The sequence below is a fragment of the Stegodyphus dumicola genome, chromosome 9, assembly GCF_044657685.1.
Source record: "Stegodyphus dumicola isolate Sdum_Otavi_A_Nest chromosome 9, ASM4465768v1".
Classification (NCBI taxonomy): Eukaryota; Metazoa; Arthropoda; class Arachnida; order Araneae; family Eresidae; genus Stegodyphus; species Stegodyphus dumicola.
The window spans coordinates 8370921-8394240 of NC_140776.1; the positions used below are offsets into that span (position 1 = coordinate 8370921).

General features: G+C 32.0%; 1 protein-coding gene across 1 annotated transcript in view; it reads right to left on the minus strand.

Annotated features, from left to right (window-relative positions):
* Nucleotides 1-17227, minus strand: part of LOC118185388 (uncharacterized) — a 60785-nt gene extending 43558 nt beyond the window's left edge. Inside the window, exon 1 of the mRNA XM_035355232.2 lies at nt 16604-17227. Coding sequence (XP_035211123.1) covers nt 16604-17048 — 445 coding nt within the window. The 5' untranslated portion in view covers nt 17049-17227. The remainder of the gene's footprint in view (nt 1-16603) is intronic.
* Nucleotides 17228-23320: the final 6093 nt, after the last annotated feature.

Sequence of the window (23320 nt, forward strand, 5' to 3'; positions counted from 1 at the left end):
GTTTAAGCGCAAAGAACACGATATCTAATAAGTAAAGTATAAAACGTTAAAAAACACAAAACGTTAAATTACGCTTTAGGTGTAATATAAAATCTGAGATATTTCAGGATTTTTCTTTAATCGCCTTTTATTATCGTGAGTACTAAAAATAAATTAAAAATAGGATTATTTTGATGGCACAAAATCTAGGATTTCCGGCTGAAATCTTTTCAAGTCTTATGGCCGATATCCTGGGAAAATAGCACATTACAAAGACACTTTAAATATTAAAAAAAAAAAAAAAAAAAAAAAAAAAAAAATCTGAAAGCTTTCAGATTTTACATTATGTTTAGAGCGTGTTTTTTTTTTTTTTTTTATGTTTTTTGTGTTACCTTTATTTATTAAATATCGTGCTCTTTGCACTTAAACCATAAAATTTAATTCAACAGCGATTTTAAAATGAGCCTATCTTTAGAATTTCCTATCCTCAGTCTCGCGCGCTAGAGATAAAAGTTTTTTTTTTTTTTTTTTTTTTTTTTTCCCTCCGTAGAGTGTTGCCATTCCTCGCTTTAAAATCGTCGAGTTTCTTAATCAAAAATTCATTAAAGTATTACAAAATATGAAATCAATAATAAAGCAAATTCCAAATTAGGGCTTCCAGATGCCTATATTCGGTGGACGATTACGTTATTCAAAATTGGATGGCTTTAGATACCATTGTTTTATCACAATGCGAGAAACAATGCTGATATGTAGTCTTTTACAAATTAAGAAACTAAAACTAATTCCGGAAGCTGGAAATTTATTCCAGCTTTATTGATTCTAAATACGTATGGAATTTTATTGTCAGTTTTGCTTGGATTGATAGATTTTACGATTTCTTTCTGTTACAGAAGTTTAGATATGTCACAGTATCTCTTTCATTTATTTAATTATTCGTTGTGTAAATCCTAAGCTTGCTTTATTTTAGAGTAACCGCTAATGTTAATATACTGTGTTAATTTTATCTTGTAGTCAAAGTGAATAATGTCAATCTAGAATTGCGTGCTCGAAGCAGGCTATTTTCAATCTAAGATGAAACGGAAGCTGGCTGAGCTTGACTGATCATTTCTCTGTCCTTCCAACTTTGTGACGCCACCAATAACAATAAATTCGATGCCAGCAAGGCGTATAAAAAGTCGTAATCTACCGACAAAATGTTCCGAAGCGGCATTCTAGGACACTGAGCATAAAAAATAGAAGTAAAAAAAGAGAAAATTTTCATAACAATAATTCGGATGAATCGTTTACACGGCATAGCCACCGCCATGCTTCGGCAACGGTGCATAGCTCTAGCTTTACTTCTTTAGTTAACTTATTTTTATTAGCGACTGCCTCACAGTCTCTCCGTTGTGTCCAAGCCTTGAAGACGGTACTCGCTTTCTTCGGAAATCGAAAAAGGAAATGAACGCAAGGTCGGGTCCCCACCGCTCTTTTCACATTTTTTAAGCATAACGCATCTGCAATACATAACTCTTAAGAACATGCAATATGGGTGTCTACAAAGCCCTTACTAGTACTTTTGTTGGAAGGGAAGATGCCATCGAAGTTTTCAAATCAATATCCGATATCGATAATATAATTAACCATTTTTCTTCACGCAAACGTATAATGAATAAAAAAAGTTAAGAAGTAAAAAAAAAATAAATAAATAAATAAATAAAAATAAAAATAAAAATCTGAAGGTTGGAACCAATCTAAAAATCTGGAAACAATATTAGGTGATATGAAAGAAATAACTTGAAATAAATACAAATGAAAAGAAATCTGAAAGTTTTCAGTTATGCCCTTTGTGTGTTACCTATATTTATTAAACATCATGTTTTTCGCGCTTAAACCATAAAATTCATCAGAAATATCGCAAAATGATTTAAAAAGAGCATATCTTTAGAATTTCAAATTCACATTCTCGCGCGCTGGGGTTAAAAATGACTTTTTTTGCCTTTCAGTGTTGCCATTGCTTGCTTGAATTTCTTAATCAAAAACTCATAAATGCTTTATGAAATATGAAGTAGAGAAGAAAACAAATTCCAAATTTGGGCTTCCAGTTGTTTTATCACAATGCAAGAAACATACATACATTTATGCAGATTCTTCATTATTTAATGTCTTTAATTATACTGCAGGGATCTAATACTTGGTGGCAACAATTTGAAAAGTTATTCAGACTTTTAAAGTTTTTGACGCAAAATGTCAAAACGATATTAATAGCCCTTTTGATAAAGGAAATTTTTTTTTAATTGAATATAGGAAATATTAAATTTTTACACAGTTTCTGATTTTAATATCTTTTATTCGAGGAACCCTATGAAATTTTTTTACACAAAGATTGTGGGTCATGCTTGGTAAGAAATGGAACGCGTTAATACGGAATAAATTACCAGTTTTTACCGAGCCTCCGAATACTTTTATTATTCGGAAATTTTATTCAATAGGTCTTTAATTTTGCATAAGTGCTAGATCAAAATACCAGAATTTTAATGTAATTTCTGTATTGTTAATGTATATGCTTTCATAAAAATCTGAAGTACGTTCTGCTTTTAAACGGAGCAACGTAAACGCCCATGCAGCCAGCCTGTTCGCCGGGATGCGAATCCCCGAACCGAACTACCAGTGTTCGGTGACTTTACCGCTCGACCGATAATGAGCCTGAAATTCTGTGGAATGACACGTTAAGATCATTATTTAAATACTTTGTGGAGTTTTTCATGATTTGCCTTCATACACTTTTAAATTTTATTATTAGCCTTATATTTATTTATAGTTAAGAAATAAAAGTGGATCGAAAATCGAAGCTCTTCAACAGTTTTCTATTCAATATAAGACAGATTTCTTGTTTCTTTGTTCTGCCTATTTTAAGTAAAACTGTAAGAATATATATATATATATATATATATATATATTTAAATGATATAAGATATTACCCATATCGAGCTTGAGGAAAGTGTACAAACTGAGGTAATAAAATAATCCCGATGGCATCTGGCCTGACACTTTGGGGAGGAAATCCACCGACACTAATGTATCTGAGAGAGAAAAATCACCTTTTGAATCTGAAAAACGAGGGCGTGGAAAAATATCGGTCGCTACCCAAACATGCAATGGCTACGTTACTGAATGCGCAGTTCTTGTCTTGACCTCTTACGTAATGCACTATTATTGATACTTGTTGCGTAAAGTAACACACCCAGGCTGAATTGTATGCGTTTATAGAAACGAGTAGTACCCGCAAGGAAAATTAATGGAACTCTAGAAGGGTTACATGATCATGTTTTAATAAGGACTGTGAGAATAGAAGCAAAAAAATGCTGTTATACCAACAGGGAGTTATGAAGTTTGGTGGCATGGGTAATAAAAACTGTTGCAAAGATTTGCAAAGGATTTAATATATATATTTCCTTCCACTTGCTCAGATCCTGGAATTAATGTAATTTGAATGAAACCTTTATGATAGTTAAAACTGCAAGAAATAGCAGGTACAAAAGAAAATACAGTCCACAGAACTCTAAGTATATCTTCTAAAAGCAGGAACACGAATTGAAAAAGCTGAAATTTAATGTGTTGAAATAAATATGAAAATTTCTGAATCCGCGTACGGGTAGGCGTATTGCATCTTTCCGATCTGCCCCGCGGACCTTCTTTTCTTGTTAGCGTTCAAAAGGGTGGTAAATAAAAGCCTATTTCGCTCGGACGGAATAGTGGTAAAGGGAGCCTATTATGGTACCGAAGGGCCCGGACTCGAATCCCGGTGCAGCATGGCGGCACTCGAAATATGCATCGAGCAGAAAGTCCTCTCGTATGGATTGGTGGAAGGGGAGTGGGGTGGGAGTCCCCGAATCACCTCTCCCCCCCGGAGTGTTCTTCAAAATTGCGGACAGAAAATACAGGTCGAATCTCTCTTCGGAGTAGGCTTTGGTAACCATTGTTCCATGTAATATGATCAAGACAACAACAATAAAAGCTTGTGGTATCAGTTCCTTTCTTCTTAGGAGCGACCGAGTGGTTAAGGTAGCTGAATGCAGAGAATTAGTCCCAGGCTCGATTCCAAGCTGGATTTCCCCATCTGTAACTTGAATATGAACCAGCTTCTCTCGGAAGTCCTTCACCAAGACATTTTTTTCCCTTAGGCTGATAGCTCTCGTTTGCTTTGCCATTTTCAAATATAACTAGTCTACCTCTTGGGACAGGATAATACATGTCTTGCATACACGAAAGAGTGATATACACCTAGGAGTACGTGAGTTCTCTTCGTCGTTTGAATGCAGTTTTCGCTACTAGGAGGGTAATTCCGTATTATAATTACCTGAGAATATGTCTTAATTACTGCCAATAATGTTTTACATTATTATTAGTAAAATAATGTGCTTTCATGTTCAGCTATGTTAAGCTTACTTTCGGTCTTAGCTAATATCCTTCAGGTCAGATTTCTGAAGTAGTGCCCCCCCCCCGCCCCAATGGAAGAAAACTAGAGGTTTCCTCTTATTATTACTTTCATAGACCAAATAAACAATTTTAGTTTTCTTTACGAAAATTAGAAAATAAAGGAGAAAGCGAATATGGGGATAAGTCAATTTTCGTTTTTTAATTATTATTCAGATCCTTTTGTGCCGAAAGAAAAAAATATATTGACATACACCTAAAATCATTATTGCAAAACTCTCATAGTACTTTTCTCTATTTCTTTTACAAAATTTAATCAAAAACAAGCAGCTCAATCATTCAAAACCTTTTCGATACTTTACTTACGGATGATGATAGGAGTTAAAATCATTCATTAAAAATATATGCCATTACGAATCAAGTACAATAAAAATAAGCAGATCATAAACAACTCGGGGATAATTTTTTCAAATGGGTATCATAGAGTAACCATAGAGTACCCATTAACAGATAATGCAATTTCTTTAAGAGGGTGTCGAAATTGGCAATGGGAAATATTTCAGCTACCGTAATACGCTTTCTCACAAACACAGCTACTTATTATTTACTTTAAAACCGACGGAGATCCAACATGGAACCTAATTCCGAAACAACCCGAAACATTATTCTTTTCCCTAAGCGAGTGATCTAAAGGGAACAATGGCAGCCCAAGGCTCAATATCGTTACCTTTAATGGCGTATTATTATCAGCTGTCATTTGAACATATCACGTTTTTGCTGTTCGTTTTTATAATGTTTCTACTTTTTCTTCCCTCTTCTGGCCCTGCCTCTCGACTGAACTGGTATATAGTGGCCTGTCTTTACCAGGTGTGAAATTGACAACCGGACCGATTGTCGGTACCGAATTTGCGATGATGGTTGCTTGATTTGTGACAGCCTGCTATTTGATGGGTGGGAAGTGATATTCAGATGGTAGTTTTTAATGGTTCGGTTTAGTCTGGATGTCGGACTACCGTTGACCAAACCCATCATTTTTTATGGATATCGCATTCCTGGTGTAACAGGACTAATAACCATTTAACTTTTTTTTCATCTCTAAAAATACGATTCGTTCAATTTGCAATTCAATTCCGTTGCAATTAGGATGCGATTATTGAACCAAACGGGTCGCTGTTATTTTTTCCAAGCTTCATTACGTAATGAAACTAGTTTTGGGTTGTAGTTGATAATGAAATAATTATCTTAAACAGGTTTATTAATGCATGACTTCCTCGACAACATTTTCTACCAGAGTTTTCATTGATATGGTATAACAGAGCGAAGAATAAAATTTCTCTTCTCCCTTCCAAAGTGAATTAATTCAGTTTGCTGTTCATTGTTGATCTATCGTTTCGTATTTCCCATTTAATAAATATTTAATTTATATTTCATATTACACTCTTCGGTGTTGAGTTTTTGATCGCTTACAGTATGAGGTATTTCTCCCGCCTAGCGTGCCTTCGTGGTGGAGTGGTGTGCACACTAGGCGTGCATTCCAGAGGTCCACAGTTTGATTCCCGGCGAAGGCGTTGCTCATTTTTCATTTTGCCTGCTTCCAAAAATACCTAATGTCTCTACAACAGTAACATCCGAGAATGTTGCTATTTCCAAATAAAGAGTAAATTAAGAGTTTGTTGCGTCGCTTAAACAGACATAAATTTTCTAATTTCCTGTTTTTTTTTAATTAATTAAGAATTATTTTCTTTCAATGAAAATTAATTTTCCCTTTAATGAAAATGTAACATTAAAAAAATTATATTACGCCTAAAGGGACGTTTTGTGCATTACCATTATTTAATAAATGTCCTGTTCTCACTTAAACCATAAAATTCCATTCCACAGCAATATCCCAAATAATTTAAAAAGGGCATGTCTTTAGAATTTCCAATAGAGTCTCGCGCGCTGGAGATAAAAATGTTTTTTCCTCGCGCACGGTGTTCCCATCGCTCGCTTTGAAATCGTTGAGTTTGTTAATGAAACATTCATTAAAGTTTTACAAAATATGAAATAGATAATAAAACAAATTCCAAATTTGGGCTTCCGGATGCCCATATTCGGTGGAAGATTACGTTATTCGAAACTGGATGGCTCTAGGTACCGTTTATTACAATGCATGAAACATACATACATTTATGCAGATTCTTCGTTATTTAATTTCTTTAAATATATTACAGGGCGATGATATTGGGTGGCAACAGTTTGAAAAGTGATTCAGACTTTTAAAATTTTCCACGCAAAATGCCAAAACGAAATTAATAACTTTTCTGGGCTAACGACCTTTGGGCTAATAATAGTAGCCAGAATGGATGAATTAGCTTTTAATGGTTAACGATCAGAAGAACGAACAATGTATAAAGAAAAATGTATACAGTCTGGTGGGATTTTTTCACTAGTCTTTCGATGTTACAATTAAACTAGAATTTGTTTGCTTTATTTTGTTTCTTTCGGCCTGCTTTATTTTTCAGTAAAGTATAGTAACATGCACCCTTCTTTTTGTTTTATTATTGGAAATAAGTGCGAAGTTAAAACTAAACTACGCTACCTGGAATTAAACGTCTTCTTAATTTTTGATTATTAATTCTGTTTGATGCCACATGTATTCAGAAGCTAAAGAATTAACATTCCATTATTTTATCCTGAACTTGAAATATACTTTGCTTCATCTCTTAGATAATGTAACTTAGGTGCCACTTTCACGAAAATAATTACAGCTGTGGAAAAATACATTTCATTAATTAATCTAAAAAGCAAGCACACGGAGAAGCTAATTATTAATACACACATACTATACGCATCCACTCCACTCGATGTAAATGACTCCTGGCCCACTCGCAATTTTCTCTAAAGATTGCTTGAGGCATGAAAACTTTTCAGTTAGGTAAACAAGGTTTCAGTAAAAGCTTAATGCATATTTAATTCCTTTCAAACGAACTAAAAATTAAGTGGAATTGTTTAAAATGCCTTTTTAATGCGCGTTCATTTTTCTTTCTTAATTCATTTACAGAGTGAAGGATTTATGGATGAATGTTTTGTAGCTGAATATACAAGTCGCTAAGAATGAATTTTTTCTATGATACAAGTATCTTATAAGACACAAATTAATTTTAATTAACCTTCGAATCGAAGAAATCGAATTATGAACGATTTTTAACAAATGCAGTGAACACCAATAGAAGAATTCCTTTTAAGAGTAGAAGAGTAGCAAAAATTAAAGAAAACCTAATTAATGTACATTATAAATTGACTTCTAGTGTGGACATTTGTGAAATCCCGAAATTTATGCATAACCTGTATTTCTTGACAAATTTTAAATGTGGTACTCAAAATTATTTAAATTTATAATATTGGAACTTTAAATGGAGTAAGTACATTCATTATGCACATCTACCCTACTCGAAGTAAATGACTGAGTGTATAAAGCATAGTATTTAACCCGATATAGGCAGGCCTTTAAAATAAATTTAAATATGCTCTTTATATTTCTACAGACGGGTGTCTACAATATGCCTTCATTAATTAAGGTAAAATAACACGCCGAACAAATATTAATTTAGAACTCAAGCAACAAAAAATCAGCGTTGTATTTGCAAATTTTCGCAGGACTTGTTTCGATGATTTTACCGAACCATTCCTCAGCTGCCAAAGTGCGAATGGACTTCCTGCCTCAGCTGCAAATGTCATTTGCACTTTGGCAGCTGAGGAATGGTTCGGTAAAACCATCGAAACTAGTCCTGTGAAAATTTTCAAATATAATGCTGATTTTTGTTGTTTGACTTCTAAATTAATGCCTTCATTATTTCAGCCGTAGTCTCTCTATTTTTTTTTTTTTTTTTTTTTTTTTTACTATCTAAGGTCGGCTTGTCAAGCAGGTAAGTCACTCTCTAGTATCGAAAAAATAAAAATTGAAGAATTTTTGGCCTAAACCAGGTTGAAAGTTCAAAATTTTAATCATCATTAAATAACGTCAGTCAATTTCTAACATTGTAACTGCAGGACATAACGTTCCATATAAAATATTAATAGTTATTGGCTGATTTTAATGATCACAGTCCCGTGCTTTCTAGTTCTTGAGGGTAATCAAGTCTTGATGAAGATTTAAAATGAGAATTCCGGTAATTTTACAAAAAGGAAGCCAGCATTCTCTTTCAGCAAATACAAGTAAATAACTTTTTGCTGAAGCGTGTGATATGGAGCTACCAAATTAATTAATTTTACGTAATAAATTGACCTTCATTTAATAGCCTACAAAATGAAAATCTAAATACATGTAGAAGAGCACTGCTTGAAAATGACAAGGCAAAATGCAAAAGAAAGCAATATGGCAAAGTAAAGAACTCATTCAAAAAGCTGTTTCAAAGCATTCAAAAGTTTGCTGATATTTCAAAAAGGCTCTCGTTCGATTGTCACATCAAGAGGGAGAGCAACTAATTTTATCAAAATATTCAAGAACAATCTGTTTTCAAATGCTCAAAAATAATAAATAAATAAATGAAAATAAAAGTTGGCTATTATTTACCTTGCAATGAGGAATTTTAAGAAAATATTCATACAGGAAACCAGTTCAGCGAACGAATTCCTAATGAAACTACTAGTATACATACGTCTTATCCCTTCATCCATTTATATTCTCAAAAGAAAAAATCTACATATCATCGACTGACGACAAAAATGAAGAAGCTCAAAATTTTGGTTGTCTGCTGAGAGTTTTAAAACTAAAGTTAATAAACTAAAAAAGAAAAAGAGAAGAAAATCTGAAAGCTTTCAGATCTTACATTATGTCCGAAGGGGCGTTTTTTTAACGTTTTTATGTTACCTTTATTGATTATCATGTTATGAACATGATTTATCATGTTTTTCGCACTTAAACCACAAAATTCAATTCAACAGCAATATCGCAAAATAATTTTAAAATGAGCATATCTTTAGAATTTCGATGCACACTCTCGTACGCTGGAGATCATTCTTTTTTTTTTTTTTTTTTTAGTCCAAAGGGATTTCAGTCCCGAAGGACTATTGCTTTCGTTTTGGCATTTTGCGTCGGACTCATAAACGTCGGTTCACTTTTCAAACTGTTGCCACAAAATGTTAGAGTCCTGCATTATATTTGAAGAAATTAAATAATGAAAAATCTGCATAAATGATTGTCTATTTCTCGCATTGTGATAAAACAATGGTACATAGAGCCATCGAATTTTGAATGACGAAATCCTACTGCGAATATGGGCATCTGAAATCCCAAATTTGGAATTTGTTTTATTATAGATTTTATATTTTGTAAAACTTTAACGAATTTTTGATTTACAAACTCAGTGCTTTAAAAGCGAGAAATGGCAACGTTATATAGAAAAAAAATACTTTTATCTCCAGCTCGCGAGACTGTGTATATCGGAAATTCTAAAGATATGCTTAATTTAACACTATTTTGCGATATTGCTCTTGAACTGAATTTTATGGTTTAAGTGCAAAGAACATGATATTTAATAAATAAAGGTAACACTCAAAACGTTAAAAAAACGCCCCTTTGGACGTAATTTAAAAACTGAAAAATTTCAGATTTTTTTTTTTTTTTTTTTTTTTTCCGTATAGTGTTGCCATGGCTCGCTTTGAAATCGTTGAGTTTGTTAATCAAAAATTCGTTAGTGTGTTGCAAAATATTAAATGGGTAATAAAACAAATTCCAAATTTGGGATTCCAGATGCCCATATTCAGGTGGAGACGTGCGTTATTCAAAATTGGATGGCTCTAGGTACTGTTGTTTTATCCCAATGCTAGAAACATACATTCTTTATTTAATTTCTTTAAATATAATACATGGCGGTAATATTTGGTGGCAATAATTTGAAAAGTGAAACGCCCTTTATAGTGAATCAACGCAAAATGCCAAAATGAAATTAATATCTCTTCTCAGCTTGGGCTAAAAAAAAAAAAAAAAAAAGAAAAGAAAAGAAAAAGAAGAAGAAGAAGAAGAAAAGGAAAAAAAAAAATCCTTAGTACAGACCATATGAAAAACCTTAATGATCAAAGATGAAGCGTAAAATCATCGACCGAAATGTAAAAATGTAAATGAAGAAAATAATAGAGTTTAGGCTTAATTATGAGAGGGGAAAAGTAAAAACAAAATAAGGAAACTTAATTCATATTTTACATCATTCCTTGACATTGAAGCAAAAGGCGGAAATTATTTTGAAATCAATCAATCATTTTTATTATTATTTGAATCTGTAGCACTCGAAGGACAAAAATTTTAGAATTTTTTTGACAAGGAAAGTCCTGTTCTATTAGTTCTGATAATTCAAATTATCGGCTATAAATTGTGATGATCCGTATTTAAACTTGCCAATCATCATTTGCAACACGGAACTACTTCGGACCTTCATGGAAAATTTGTTTGCGCCTTATTTGGTTTAAATATTTGCAAACTATAAAAGAAATGTAATTTCAAAATGAATTTCCTTGTGTTTTCGTCTGAAAGGAACGTTATACTCTTCTTATTTTGAAAATTCCTTTATAAATACAATTATTTTACATGATATTAAGTGTCCACGTATTTCACATATCTCTTTTTCTGTATATTCTCATAATATTAATTATTATGTACTGTTAAACTCACTTTTAAATGAAAATATTGTCACAATGACGTCATAATAAGAAGTAATGAATAGTGTAATAACATACATAAAACGCTTATCTTGATAAGAAATAACATTTGTATAAACATTTATACTGACATTAGTATTGATATTTTATACTAAAAGTAAGTTTCGAAATCAAGTGAATGAGATCAAGCACTAGTAGAAAAAAACATTAATATGATAATGATGTGTTCATACTAGAACTTGTTAAATTGCTAAAACTTATATTTATTGAATTAATTAAATTCTAAAATTTTCTTGGTTGCATATTTATTGATGAATATCTTAATAGTTAATTATCCAAAGATATTTAAATGGAATAAACCTACGCATAAACACTTACAAAATCTTTAGGAATTACAATTAGCGAAATTCAACCACTCTCTGAACTTTGATTTGAAATGTAGGGCAATAAATACTCTTTTTCTGTTAAAATTAACACTACCTTTTTTTCTTCAAGAAAATACCTTCTATCAGTTTATCTGAAATGACTCGAAATTAAAGTCGAACTTTTTATTTATTAATGCTCATTATGCATGTACTTCTTCAGAGCTGAACGAGCATTTCTCTCCCCCCCCCTTTGCAAAATACATATACAAAAATACTCGAAAACTACATATATAAATTTCAATTCAGATTATGTTCTAATGTCTTTTACAAATTAAAGAAGAAAAAGTGTACAAAATGTTGATAAATACCCAAACTTGAATAAAAATAGTTTTTCATGTTCATAAACCCTTAATAGGTAAATAAAAGACTTGGCTGTATTAGCCCATGAAACTACAAAATTCCTCCTATTCACGCCTGGTTGAAAACTCTTGGTCTAGATCAGGGTTTCTTAAACTTTTTTCAGTCGCGACCCCTTTTTATCACTGAGATTTTTTTCGCGACCCCCAACCATAATATTTACGAACATTTTGTGGGACCCCATAAGCATCGCGCAAATCCAACACACGCGCGTGTGAAACTGTCAGTTTTTTCACTTATACTGTTATATATTATTGCAGTTTTAGGTCATTAACTTTCATTCCTAATTTTAAGACATAGAACAATATGAAAATTTTAAATAAGTAACAGAGGAAATGACAGCGTCACTTGCAAAGAAAGTAAAATGAACATTTTTATTATAAAAAGAAAGGGTTGAAATGCTTTCCGTTTTTCTTTGTCTGTATTGTCTTATCTATTTTCAGATACATTGTTAGTAATACCATACCCACTTCTCAAGATTATTCAAATACATTGTGTAAAAATATTTGGTAATTGTAAAATTATTATAATAAGAAATAGCAAAACTGCTAAATTTTTTGGCGACCCTTGCTGCAGTTCCCGCGACCCACAGTTCAAGAAACGCTGGTCTAGATCATAAAGCCCTTTCCTAGGGCTTCACAATTTCTAGCGCTCCAATATCAGCCTATAATTTCGCATAATCTCCTTTTACCTTTATAAAAACAAAGAAAGTATATCTTAGGGGTCCTTAGAAAAACTTTGTGACTAAGACCCTGGATGTCTTAATCGGGCTTGTATTTGCGTTTTAAATTCGTTTGCACAAGAAATTGTAATGCTTTTATCATTGAATAATAATTACTATTGTTCAATTTGTTCAACAAATTATTAATTAGAAGTATTACAATAATTGCTACTAATTAATAAGTTATTAAACATATGACTATAAATTATTATTTTTGTAAACATAATTAAAACTTATTAGATTATTTTCAGTTTCCTGTGCTAATGCTTTCAATACAAAATCTGTTTACTTATTTAAAAAAAAATAAAGTCTACATTCGATTAGAATACTTTCTATTTTATGAATTAAACTGTTGTTGAAAAAGATATTAATGTATTTTTGCGGGGGGGGGGAATTCCGTTTACAATTTTACGTTTTCCCTTCACATTTAATTCTAAATTTAGAAGCCTCTTTAATTCGTTAAACTCGCCTTTTCTTAACATGGTTATGAAAATATCTATTTGGAATTCAATAGTTGTAAGAAAAATCCGTGAGTTCATCAGTATATTTTGTTTTATTCTAATTAATTTACTTATAACACATTTTCAATGAATACTTAGAAATCTCTGTAATCTCATTCGTATAATAACTGAAGAAGACATTGCCACTTCTTCGAAAGATAAGTATGTTTGAACTCATTTAATTGACATTCGCTTTTATTTCATTGACTCATGCATTGAAAAGTCAACCTACTTAATCGATATTTTTTGCAGTTATAAAAACATCATTTTAATTGCTTTGAATTCATGAATTAAATCGTTTTTATCCAAAAACAAGTAGCAGAACTGGCCTGATTAGTTGAGACATTTGAATAGACCGGAAGAGGGGAGGGCGGTTGGTAATACCTATTAAATTGTTTCCAAAGTATAGCACGTAAATAAAATATAAATATAAAAATCTGGAGCTCGAAGTCACCTGATATTGTAATTACATACTACCTTCCCTTCCGATTTGAAATGTAATTAGCCTTTTTAATGAAGCGGTTCCATTAAACTTAATTAAGTAATCACCCCAATGTAAGTGAAATGCAATTATACAAATATAATGAATTTATGATTGTTTAATTTAACATAACAAAGTACAATTTGATTAAAATCTGTAGTAGCAAAAGATGCCATTTGCCATTTTTATAGTACATTACATAGTTATATGGAGGAAAACGTTATATGATGTGTTCTTAAAACAGCTGCATTGTAATAAAATGAAATAAATTACAAAATCACAAAAGCGTTTTAAGAATATTATTAGGATAAGCTAAAAGAATAAATTAAAAATTCCTTTCTTTTTGCAAATAAAAAAATGTGAATGAAAAATTGTATTTCATTGTTTTTTTACAGCCTTAAAAAAAGACAAATTGTCAGTTACTGTATTACAAATAAACAGCTTTTATTTTCGAATAGCTGCAGATCAAGCTTTGTATTGAAAATCATTATAGTTTCTTGCTGTGTACAACTTTTAATTTTTATTATTTGAAAGCGCAGTATGAAATTTTCAAAATTTTCCCAACAGTTTTTAGAGATGTTTCGTTTACATTTATTGATCGATGAAAATTTTATTCTTTGCTTATGTTTTTAATGAACGATGAGAGAGAAATACCTTAAAATATTAAAATATTTTTGAAAAATACTTAATTTAACTATTTTAAACTTAAATTTATACTTAATTTAAATTTATACCTGAACTATTTTTTTTTAAGTATTTTTATAAACTTTTTACTTAAAAAGGATTATATTATCTATAATGTTAAAATGCATAAAAGTTAAAGATTTTCAAATTTTTTCAAATAACAGCTATCAGCTATTAGATTTAAACATTTTAGATTTCTACCCTTGAGTTAATTTAAAAAAAAAAAAAAAAAAAAAAAAAAAAAAAAAAAAAAAACTTTACTTTTCAAACATTTCTGAGGTGAAAATATATGTTTATTATTCTGAATATTAAGTTCTTATTCTTTCAAAACTTGACACAGAAAATATCGTGATTATTTAATCGGAATTTGATACTGCAAGATGTTCAGAATTAAATAATATTGCCCTTGCTATACTGGCATCACATATTTCTGTCATTTTTAGTACACCAAGCACGTACACATAATTTTATCATTATTAGGGCAAGTGCAGCATGATATATTTCTCAAAACAATACGAAATGCAATTACTTTTACTCTTAGTAACAATTACATAGTAGAGCAATTACATTTTCTTAGTAAAGCAGAACAAAAAAATTTTTTCTCACAGCGTCAACATGTTCTAATGATTAGCAAATAAAGCAAATAAATGCAAATAAAGCAAGAAAAAGTGGCATCGGTGTTAGACATGAAACTGCATCATTCTAAACATTACATTTAAAATAAACTTAAGTTCTCAACAAGCATTCACTAAATTTTCGGTAGCCAACTGTTTTTGGCTGTGGGTCAAAATCAACTAAAATGTGTGTGTTAAGGAGATGTTTCGCTTCAGTCGTATTTTCATTTCATAAACAGTTCTTTCTTGGTTCGTCTTGCAAGAAACACACCAAAGTGTTTTTCGGATTTTTGAAAAGAACTGAAACGCAACATTTTACTTGCCCCTCCGCCAAACATTGGCCTGAAGTTTTGCAACAAAGTTTATTCCGTCAGCGTGGCCATTTAGCCGATGTAATAGCTGCCTCAGTGGATAGCCGTCGGTAGAAAAGAAAGAAGTTCTTTCTTGGTGAATAATAGGATACATTTTATTGAGAAAATAGTTACAATACGCTTTAAACTTTAAACATAAAAATTAAAATCGTAAGCCTAATTATTATAAAAATAAGCATAACTGAATTCCCTTCGGTATGAATGGCTTTGCTTGTAGTCGAACTCGTGCCATCAGTTTAGTCAAATCTGGCTTATACGTAAGTTAGTCATTTTAAGACCAATACAAGCATCTGAAATTTCGATAGTTAAGCTGCTCTTGTTCTTTTTTAAAATAAATTTCATACGTGAAAATATTTTCTCGCATTTATAAGTTGAATCGAATACAGACAAAACAGTACACTATTTTTTTTTTTTTTTTTTTTTTTTTTTAATTGTGAGTTACGGATCGGTATTGCCAAACTTATCGATTTCTTCTTCAAATAATGTTAAAATTTTGGGTATTTTTTTAATGTATTCTTTAGGTATTCATTTCATACTTATGTCTTATATTTAATTTTTATATATTATATTTTATTTTCGGAACTCATGTGGGTTACTTGAAATGTCGAGGCCTGTATTAGAAACTAATTCCAAAAAATCAACTAATACATATTTCATAATGTAATAAGATTGATTTTAGTACAGAAATCGATGAATTTCTGTTTGTTACAGAATTTCTTCATATTAGATTATTACGTTATATTACACATTAGATTTATGGATCACGTATTTCATTCAGGTTTAATATTTCTCTCTCCTTATATCATAACAACTACTTTTTCTTAGTAAATACCATCTCTGCAGACATCGAATACTGAAAAGTTCAAGCGAATTTATTTATAATTCTTAATCTTCAGTTAACTAAACATAACATGCAAGAAATATTGTGAAACTAAATTATAGTTTTTCAGTTTTTCTTTAAATGTATATTGGATAAAAATCTCACAGTGCGTTATTAAATATTCTCTCATTTAAAATGACTGCTTTATACAAATATATTCTAAGCATAATTATAATGCAAAATGTTGAGCATTATCTACGTTCATAAAGAAGAGCACATGAACCAGTGTAACGAATGTTTCAGTAGATTAACAATTCACTCACAACTTAATTTAATCTCATAAAAATATTACATCTTTGCTAGGAAGAAGAATAAATGGCCTCCACAGTAAAATTTACTACATGGCTCGTCAAACGAGATATTAATGTGAAACAAATATTACTATTACTGAAACATTAAAAAAATTATAACCCGGAGATGAACTGCGATTTGATTCTAGAATTTAAGATAATACAGAAAATAATAAATCACTATCTGAAATAATAGTGTAGGCTTAGTAATCATTCCTTCTAAAATATTTGGAAAAATGAACTCACCGTTTCCGACGTCTCTGGACCCTTCTTCATCAGAAGATGCACCACCGTCTTCCGCTTCGTCCTCTAGAGGAGGTGAGAAGTGGCTTACCCCATTCGGCCTGCGAATGTCCAAGGGCCTGAAGAAGGGAGGGGGTTGCAAAGGATGGTGAGGGTGGTGTAGAACGCTAAGAGGGTGCGGAGGTGCTCCACTCATCGGAGGACTCGACCCCACAGGTGGACTGAATCCTCTTTGACCGGACTTCTGGTCGGCCGACCCGCTCAAAATATCTCGAATGAGGAAAGATGACGGGGCCGACGAGTTGGGAGACGGGACCCCGGGTCTGGGCCGCATGGTAGCCGGCATTTGAGAGAGAGTTTTGCCGCTGGTTTTATCCTCGGCCGAGGGGTCCTCGCTGCTCGCGTGACGGTCCGGCGGCATCAGTTTCTGCGGCAGATCGACAGTCATGGCCTGCTGGCCGTAGTAGAAAGGTGATCCCGTAATGATCGGAAAAGAATCGAATGGCAAAAACTCGCGAATGAGTCCCGCCGACTTGCTGCGAACCAAAACAAACGGATTTTGAGAGAGCTCCTCTCACTCTGTGCCTGCTCGTCGAAGAGTTCCGACCGGTTCTGCGACGGGCCTCCGGACCCACGACCACTCGCTACCGCCTTCAGCTACCGTCGGTCGGGAACGCCCATCCAATCGGAAAGCTAGTTTCGTGACGTCAGAAGACGATGAGCGGAATGGGCCAATTAAGGACGTGAGCGAACTCTCGGTACGGCCCATTGAAGGCGTTGAACGATATCTTGGAGGTCGTCGGCTAATTTCTATTTGTTTATTTGCATTATTTACTCTTATATTTTATTGTTATTGATATCACCCGGACTCGGCGCCGGATGACGAAAGAGATGGCCCTCTGGGGTAAATAGAATTTATTACCCACGTTTCTTATGTTCGAAATTTATTTGATTGGAATCTGTAAATGTGTTTGAGCTTTCATCGATTGCTTCCTTCCTCTTCATCAGAGTAAAAAAAAAAAAAAAAAAAAAAAAAAGTGTTCCCCTCCCCCTCCTATTTTGAAGAATGAATGCATTATCTGCGTTCTTCTCTTCTTACTCTCCCTGTCTAACTTTCTTTCGAAATCCTCCCCCCCCCCCCGTTTTTTTTTTAACTTTTCAAAATTTGTTATAATTTACATTTTGTGGATTAAATTGATATTCATCAAAGCCAAACTAGCACTGAATGAATTAGATTTATAAATGGAGCTTTGTATACTTTTAGGACTTTCAACTGATAGGTAAATTATTATAAACACTAATATTGTTATTATTGTTATATATTTTGTTATTGTTATTATCGCTCTTAGGGAGAATTGTCGGAACCGCCTATACCGACAATGTTAAATTGGCCATTTTCGATGTACCTTTTCTCGAAATCTGCTCTAGATACACGTTTGAAATTTTTTCTGTAGTTAAAGTACACCTGTCTGATTATACTGAAATGCTTTCGAAGCATTTTCAGTTTTGGAGTAATTAATAGAATATTGTATTAGGCATAGTAAAATTTAGCACTTTTCTTCCCTTTCAAAAAAAAAAAAAAAATTGTGAATTTTTTTTTCTTAGTTTATCACATAATTAAAGTAAATATTAGGTAAATATTAGGAAATATAACAAACAAGCCATAAAAAATTTAAATACCTGTTCCTGAGAGTATAAAAAATGAAATTTGGAGAAAAATGCATTTTTATGTCAAAATCCTCATATATGAAAGCATTTGATGTCTAATTAAAACTAGAATTTTACAGTTCTAATTTTCAGAGAGATTAAAGTATGGTATTTTTAGAAAGCTAAAAGTGTAGATAATTTGAAAATACAAAAGTCCCAAATCAGCATTTTTCGAAGAATTGTGGCTTCGAACACCCACTAATGTCCTAAAAAAAATTTTAATTTTCTTAAAATAGGCAAAACTAAGTTTCTGAAATCATACGTTTCACGAATGCTTGCAACTATTTTATAATTAATTAATGTTATCAATCCAGCGCAAGTGTTCTATAACAATATTCTATTTTTGCAAAATAAAATGAAGTAAATTTTGGCGAAATTATATTTTTTTTAGTCCAAAGGGGCAATTTGCCCTGAAGGACTATTAATTTTGTTTTGGCATTTTGCGTTTAAAATTATAATCACTTTTCCAATTGTACCCACGAAATATTATAGCCCTGTATAATGAAGAATTTGCATGAATGTATGTATGTTTCTCGCATTGTGATAAAACAACGGTACCTAGAGCCGTCAAAATCTGAATAACGTTATCTTCCGTGAAAGCCCTAATTTGGAATTTTAAATTTGCTTTATTATCTATTTCATATTTTGTAACCTTTTAACGAATTTTTGATTAACAAACTCCACGATTTCAAAGCGAGCACTCGCAACACTCGGAAATTCTAAATATAATCCTCATTTTAAAATTATTTTGCGATATTGCTGTTGAATTGAATTTTATGGTTTAAGTAAGTAGAACATGATATTTGATAAACAAATGTAACACAAAAAAGTTAAAAAAACGCCCCTTTGGACGTCATTTAAAATCTGAGAGCCTTCAGACTTTTTTTACTTAATTTTACTTTTAACTGAAAGGTGTGCCCGCATTTCTAGAAATATATAAGAGATTTATCTTCTGCAGAAGCAAATTTTTTCTCCTATTAAACGTTTCCTTAGGTTCTGTTTATTTCTGTTGAGTTCGAAGCTCATGCAATATATTGAACTTTAATTGAAGTCTGAAGAGTTAGTTAATAATATATTTTAGGGTAAATATTTAGCAACAGGTTGCTTACCTGTGAAAATTTTTTAAAAAGGACAGTAATCAAACTACGCCAAATTCAATTTTCAAGACAGTGCTCATAAATTATTACGGTATAATTAAACTTAAACTATAAAATGAAAATTTTATAGTTTTAGATTTTCAATGCCTTTGAATTTTCAAGCTTGTACTGAATTAAATAAGTGGTTATGACAAAAATTATAGATGATCCTTACAGGTAATTTCCCTCTAAATAAATAATATATATAATGAGGAGCTATTAATCGATGAACTTTCACAGTGGATTTGCATGTGCTCCATCTGAGTTATTTTTATCGTAATTATCAATTCTGCTAGGTACGGAAAGTAGTTAAAAGTAAAATGAATTTTAAAATGAAGCAAAATTAAGCAAGGAAGGGAATAAAGAATATCCGATGTGAAGTATTGTATTTCACTTCCCGCTTTAGTTTTAATCTCATTTGAAATATATTTCAGTGTAATCTTTGGAATATTTCTGTAAAAACGTAATGTGTGAAAAATTGCATTAAATTAGCTAATCATTTGAAATTGTGTAAATTAGTGAGTGTTTTGTAACATATACTTTGCTTAACAGGGTAACAGATATCTTTTTCTGACGTTAGCTGTTGAAAATAATTACTTTAGATTAATAAAAAAAAAATAAATATATTCTTCGGAGATGGTATATAATTTTTTTTCTAGTAAATTACTATAGACTACTATATTAAAAAATGTAGATACTATAATATATTAAAAAATAAATAATACACTACTATATTAAATAGAATAAATACTATAAAATATAGTAACATAGTAATAAAATATATTAAAAAATATGTTTCGTGGAGATGGTATAAAAAATTTCTAATAAATTATTCGTTTATATATATAATATATATAAACCAATATATATATATATATATATATGCATATGATGTGCGTGTGTGTATAAATGTTTTGACTCTACTAATTTGAATAAGTAACTATACAATGAAAAGCAATCTTTCTGTCACATCAGTTTTAGAAGTAGAATATTAAATACCATTTGCTACCGGTTTCTTTTACCATGTTTAGCATGTAAATGCTAATTATAAAGTCACAGACTGACATGTGAAGATCTCCGCTCGTATTAGTACAGTATTTTACTCTTGATTATATCTTGTCATGAAGAGGACCTATATAGAAAAATTATATAGCTTTCGGTTAGATACTCGAAAATAAATTCGGATTTAATTTCTATGTTACCTGCAAATTTTGATCCGGCATTCTATACAATGCCTAGGCATTGTGTAGAATGCCGGATTTCATTGCATAGGATTTCATTGCAGAATGCCAAATTTTTTTGCATAGGCACAATGCCTAAACATTGTATAGAATGCCTGAAACTAGCAAGCAGTGTGTGAAACGTTTCATATCTAGGTATTCTATAGAATGCCAAATGACAAAACTGCAAAGTGTGAAATACATTTCCGATTCGTTTCGAAGAACCTAAACTACTTACCAGAAGTTAATAAATGACGTATGATGTAAAAAACGCGAAAATGATTACTGTGAAGGAACCACGGGACTTGGCTGCCGAATCGCTAGTATGTGATGTTTGTGGAAAACAAAAGTACATTTATATATGCTGTTAAAGAAAGCGTCAGTACTATACAGTATTACGTCACGGACGCGAGTTATTTCCTGTACTTCATGAAACCTCATTTGAGTACTGCGGGGCCCACCAACGGCCTAGCGTAAAGTCGCTGAACGCTGGTAGTTCGGTCTGAGGTTCGAATCCCGCGTACGTGTTGGCTGTATGGGCGTTTTCGTGGTTTTCCCCATGTGTAACGTGTATACGAGCCAACCAGTTTCCCTTAGAAAGTCTTCCACGAAGGCATCCCTCAGGCAGATAGCCCTCGAGGCTTTGCCGTAACTAAAACAAATCATACCAAACCAAAACCATTTGAGTACTGCACACGGACGATGTGACAGAATGTTGAAAGAACTGTCACCCAAATACAAAAATGTTACACGTAATGATATTGAACTGTACAACGTGAGTTCTGTCAGGGAAAAAAAAAAAGTGATCATTATTATGAAAATTATGATTGTTTCTGAATTTAATTTCAGGTAAATCTTACCGATTCCTGATCTTGGTCAGATAGAAAATATAAATTTATTATGTTGTATCAAGATCATCTCACTATCTTTTTCTTTTACATATTTCGAATAAAAGTTTTTTAATGGCAGTCTGATTAATTTTTCAAAATAACATTTGTATTTTTGAGGAATGAACGTCTTTTAAACAATAATCTTATCATAACCTTTCTTTTATAATTTGCTTAAAGAGCATTTGTCTATAGAATGCCTAGGTATTATATACAATGCCTAGGGAAAGTATGTAATAATTCTCTTATTTCATAATTTTACCTGAAAACGTCTGGCATTACATACAATGCTCAGGCATTCTATAGAATACCCGCGTTTCATATTTTGCCCTTAACATCTATGTTACAAGCAAAAGCCTTTCTTTCCATTTTAATCCAATAATATCAATATCAGTAATCCAGTCTGATGCCATAACGACATTCGTATGCTCTTCTTCGATATTTTGCGACATTTATGCGTTTGTTCTTCAAGCTAATTCAAGTCTTCTCGAGGTGGTTCTTTAATTTGTATTTTTCTGTCGAGAAAAAGATAAATTAAGGCGTTCTTGTATACATTCATGAATTTCAACGAAAGAAGACGCAACTCTTCGTGCTCCACAGAAAGGACATCAGCTACTTTTCCCGACTGTCGTAGGAGTCGACTTTAGACAGTAGAGTGAAAAGGGGTGGTCGAATGCCTACAAATTGTCACTGCCTGCTATTATAGTTAATGCGGGGAATGAGTACCTGGGGAATCACGAGGTGGTCTCTAATAGCTGAAATTAGGCACATCCATCAAACGGCGCAAGAAGACTTTGGTACGTAGCTTTGTGTTTGCATGAGAATATCCGTCACACTTCAGCAGTGGGGTCTTAGAAGTGGATAATAGAAAGTAATGTCCCAAGGGTAAAATATATCTGACAAATTAGATGATTCGGGAACAATACTCTTTAAAATCTTAAAGAAAAGCTATTGAAAAAGGAAAATTCTCTAATCTTAAAGTGTCATGATCTCGTGCTAAACTTCGTTTTGCTTTTAGAAGTAATAATAGATAACTTCCTTTTCCCATGAAAACTGAGTTACTGTAAGATTTATTCAGCTTTAGTTAGGTCCATTTTAATGCTTTTTAAATTACTTGTTCTTTCTCGTTATCGTCGTTGCAAGTTTTAATCCTACTCTGATCTAATTTTCAGACTTTCGCAGATGAAGCTAATCGTTAGATATTATAAGTTTCGGAGTAATTTGCGCCTTTATTTGACTTGTACTTTAATTATTAATACCTTTTTTGTATTATCGTTAATTTTTAGTATCTTAGTGTTATCGTTAAATGACTGCTGTTCAGTATCTTCAAATACATTTCCCACGAGACTGGTTTGTATCAATTACGAAGCTATTGGGTTCATTTCTGACGAACATCATACAAGAATTTTGACAAATCTCATCAAAACGTGTCATAAAAGGCTGAAGTTTTTCCTTCGATGGGCTTCGCAACAGACCTATTGCATGGTAATAAAGTTTTGTAAGAGTTTTCTTGTTCTTAATATTTATTGGAAGAGTAAAATTAAAGTTAAGGAAATATCAGTTTATGTATGATAATTTTATGTCACCGTATAATCTCACTCTTATATCTTACCCTTACTCTTTTGCTAATGTAAAAGATTATTACATTCCATGATATTACCTTACATTTCAATGGTGATGTTTACGAGCCATCGTGCAATAAAGAAAGTAGACATTTTCTTTTACTTAATCTTTTCTATCCAGAATCAAAAGAAAAAGAACAAAAAGAAT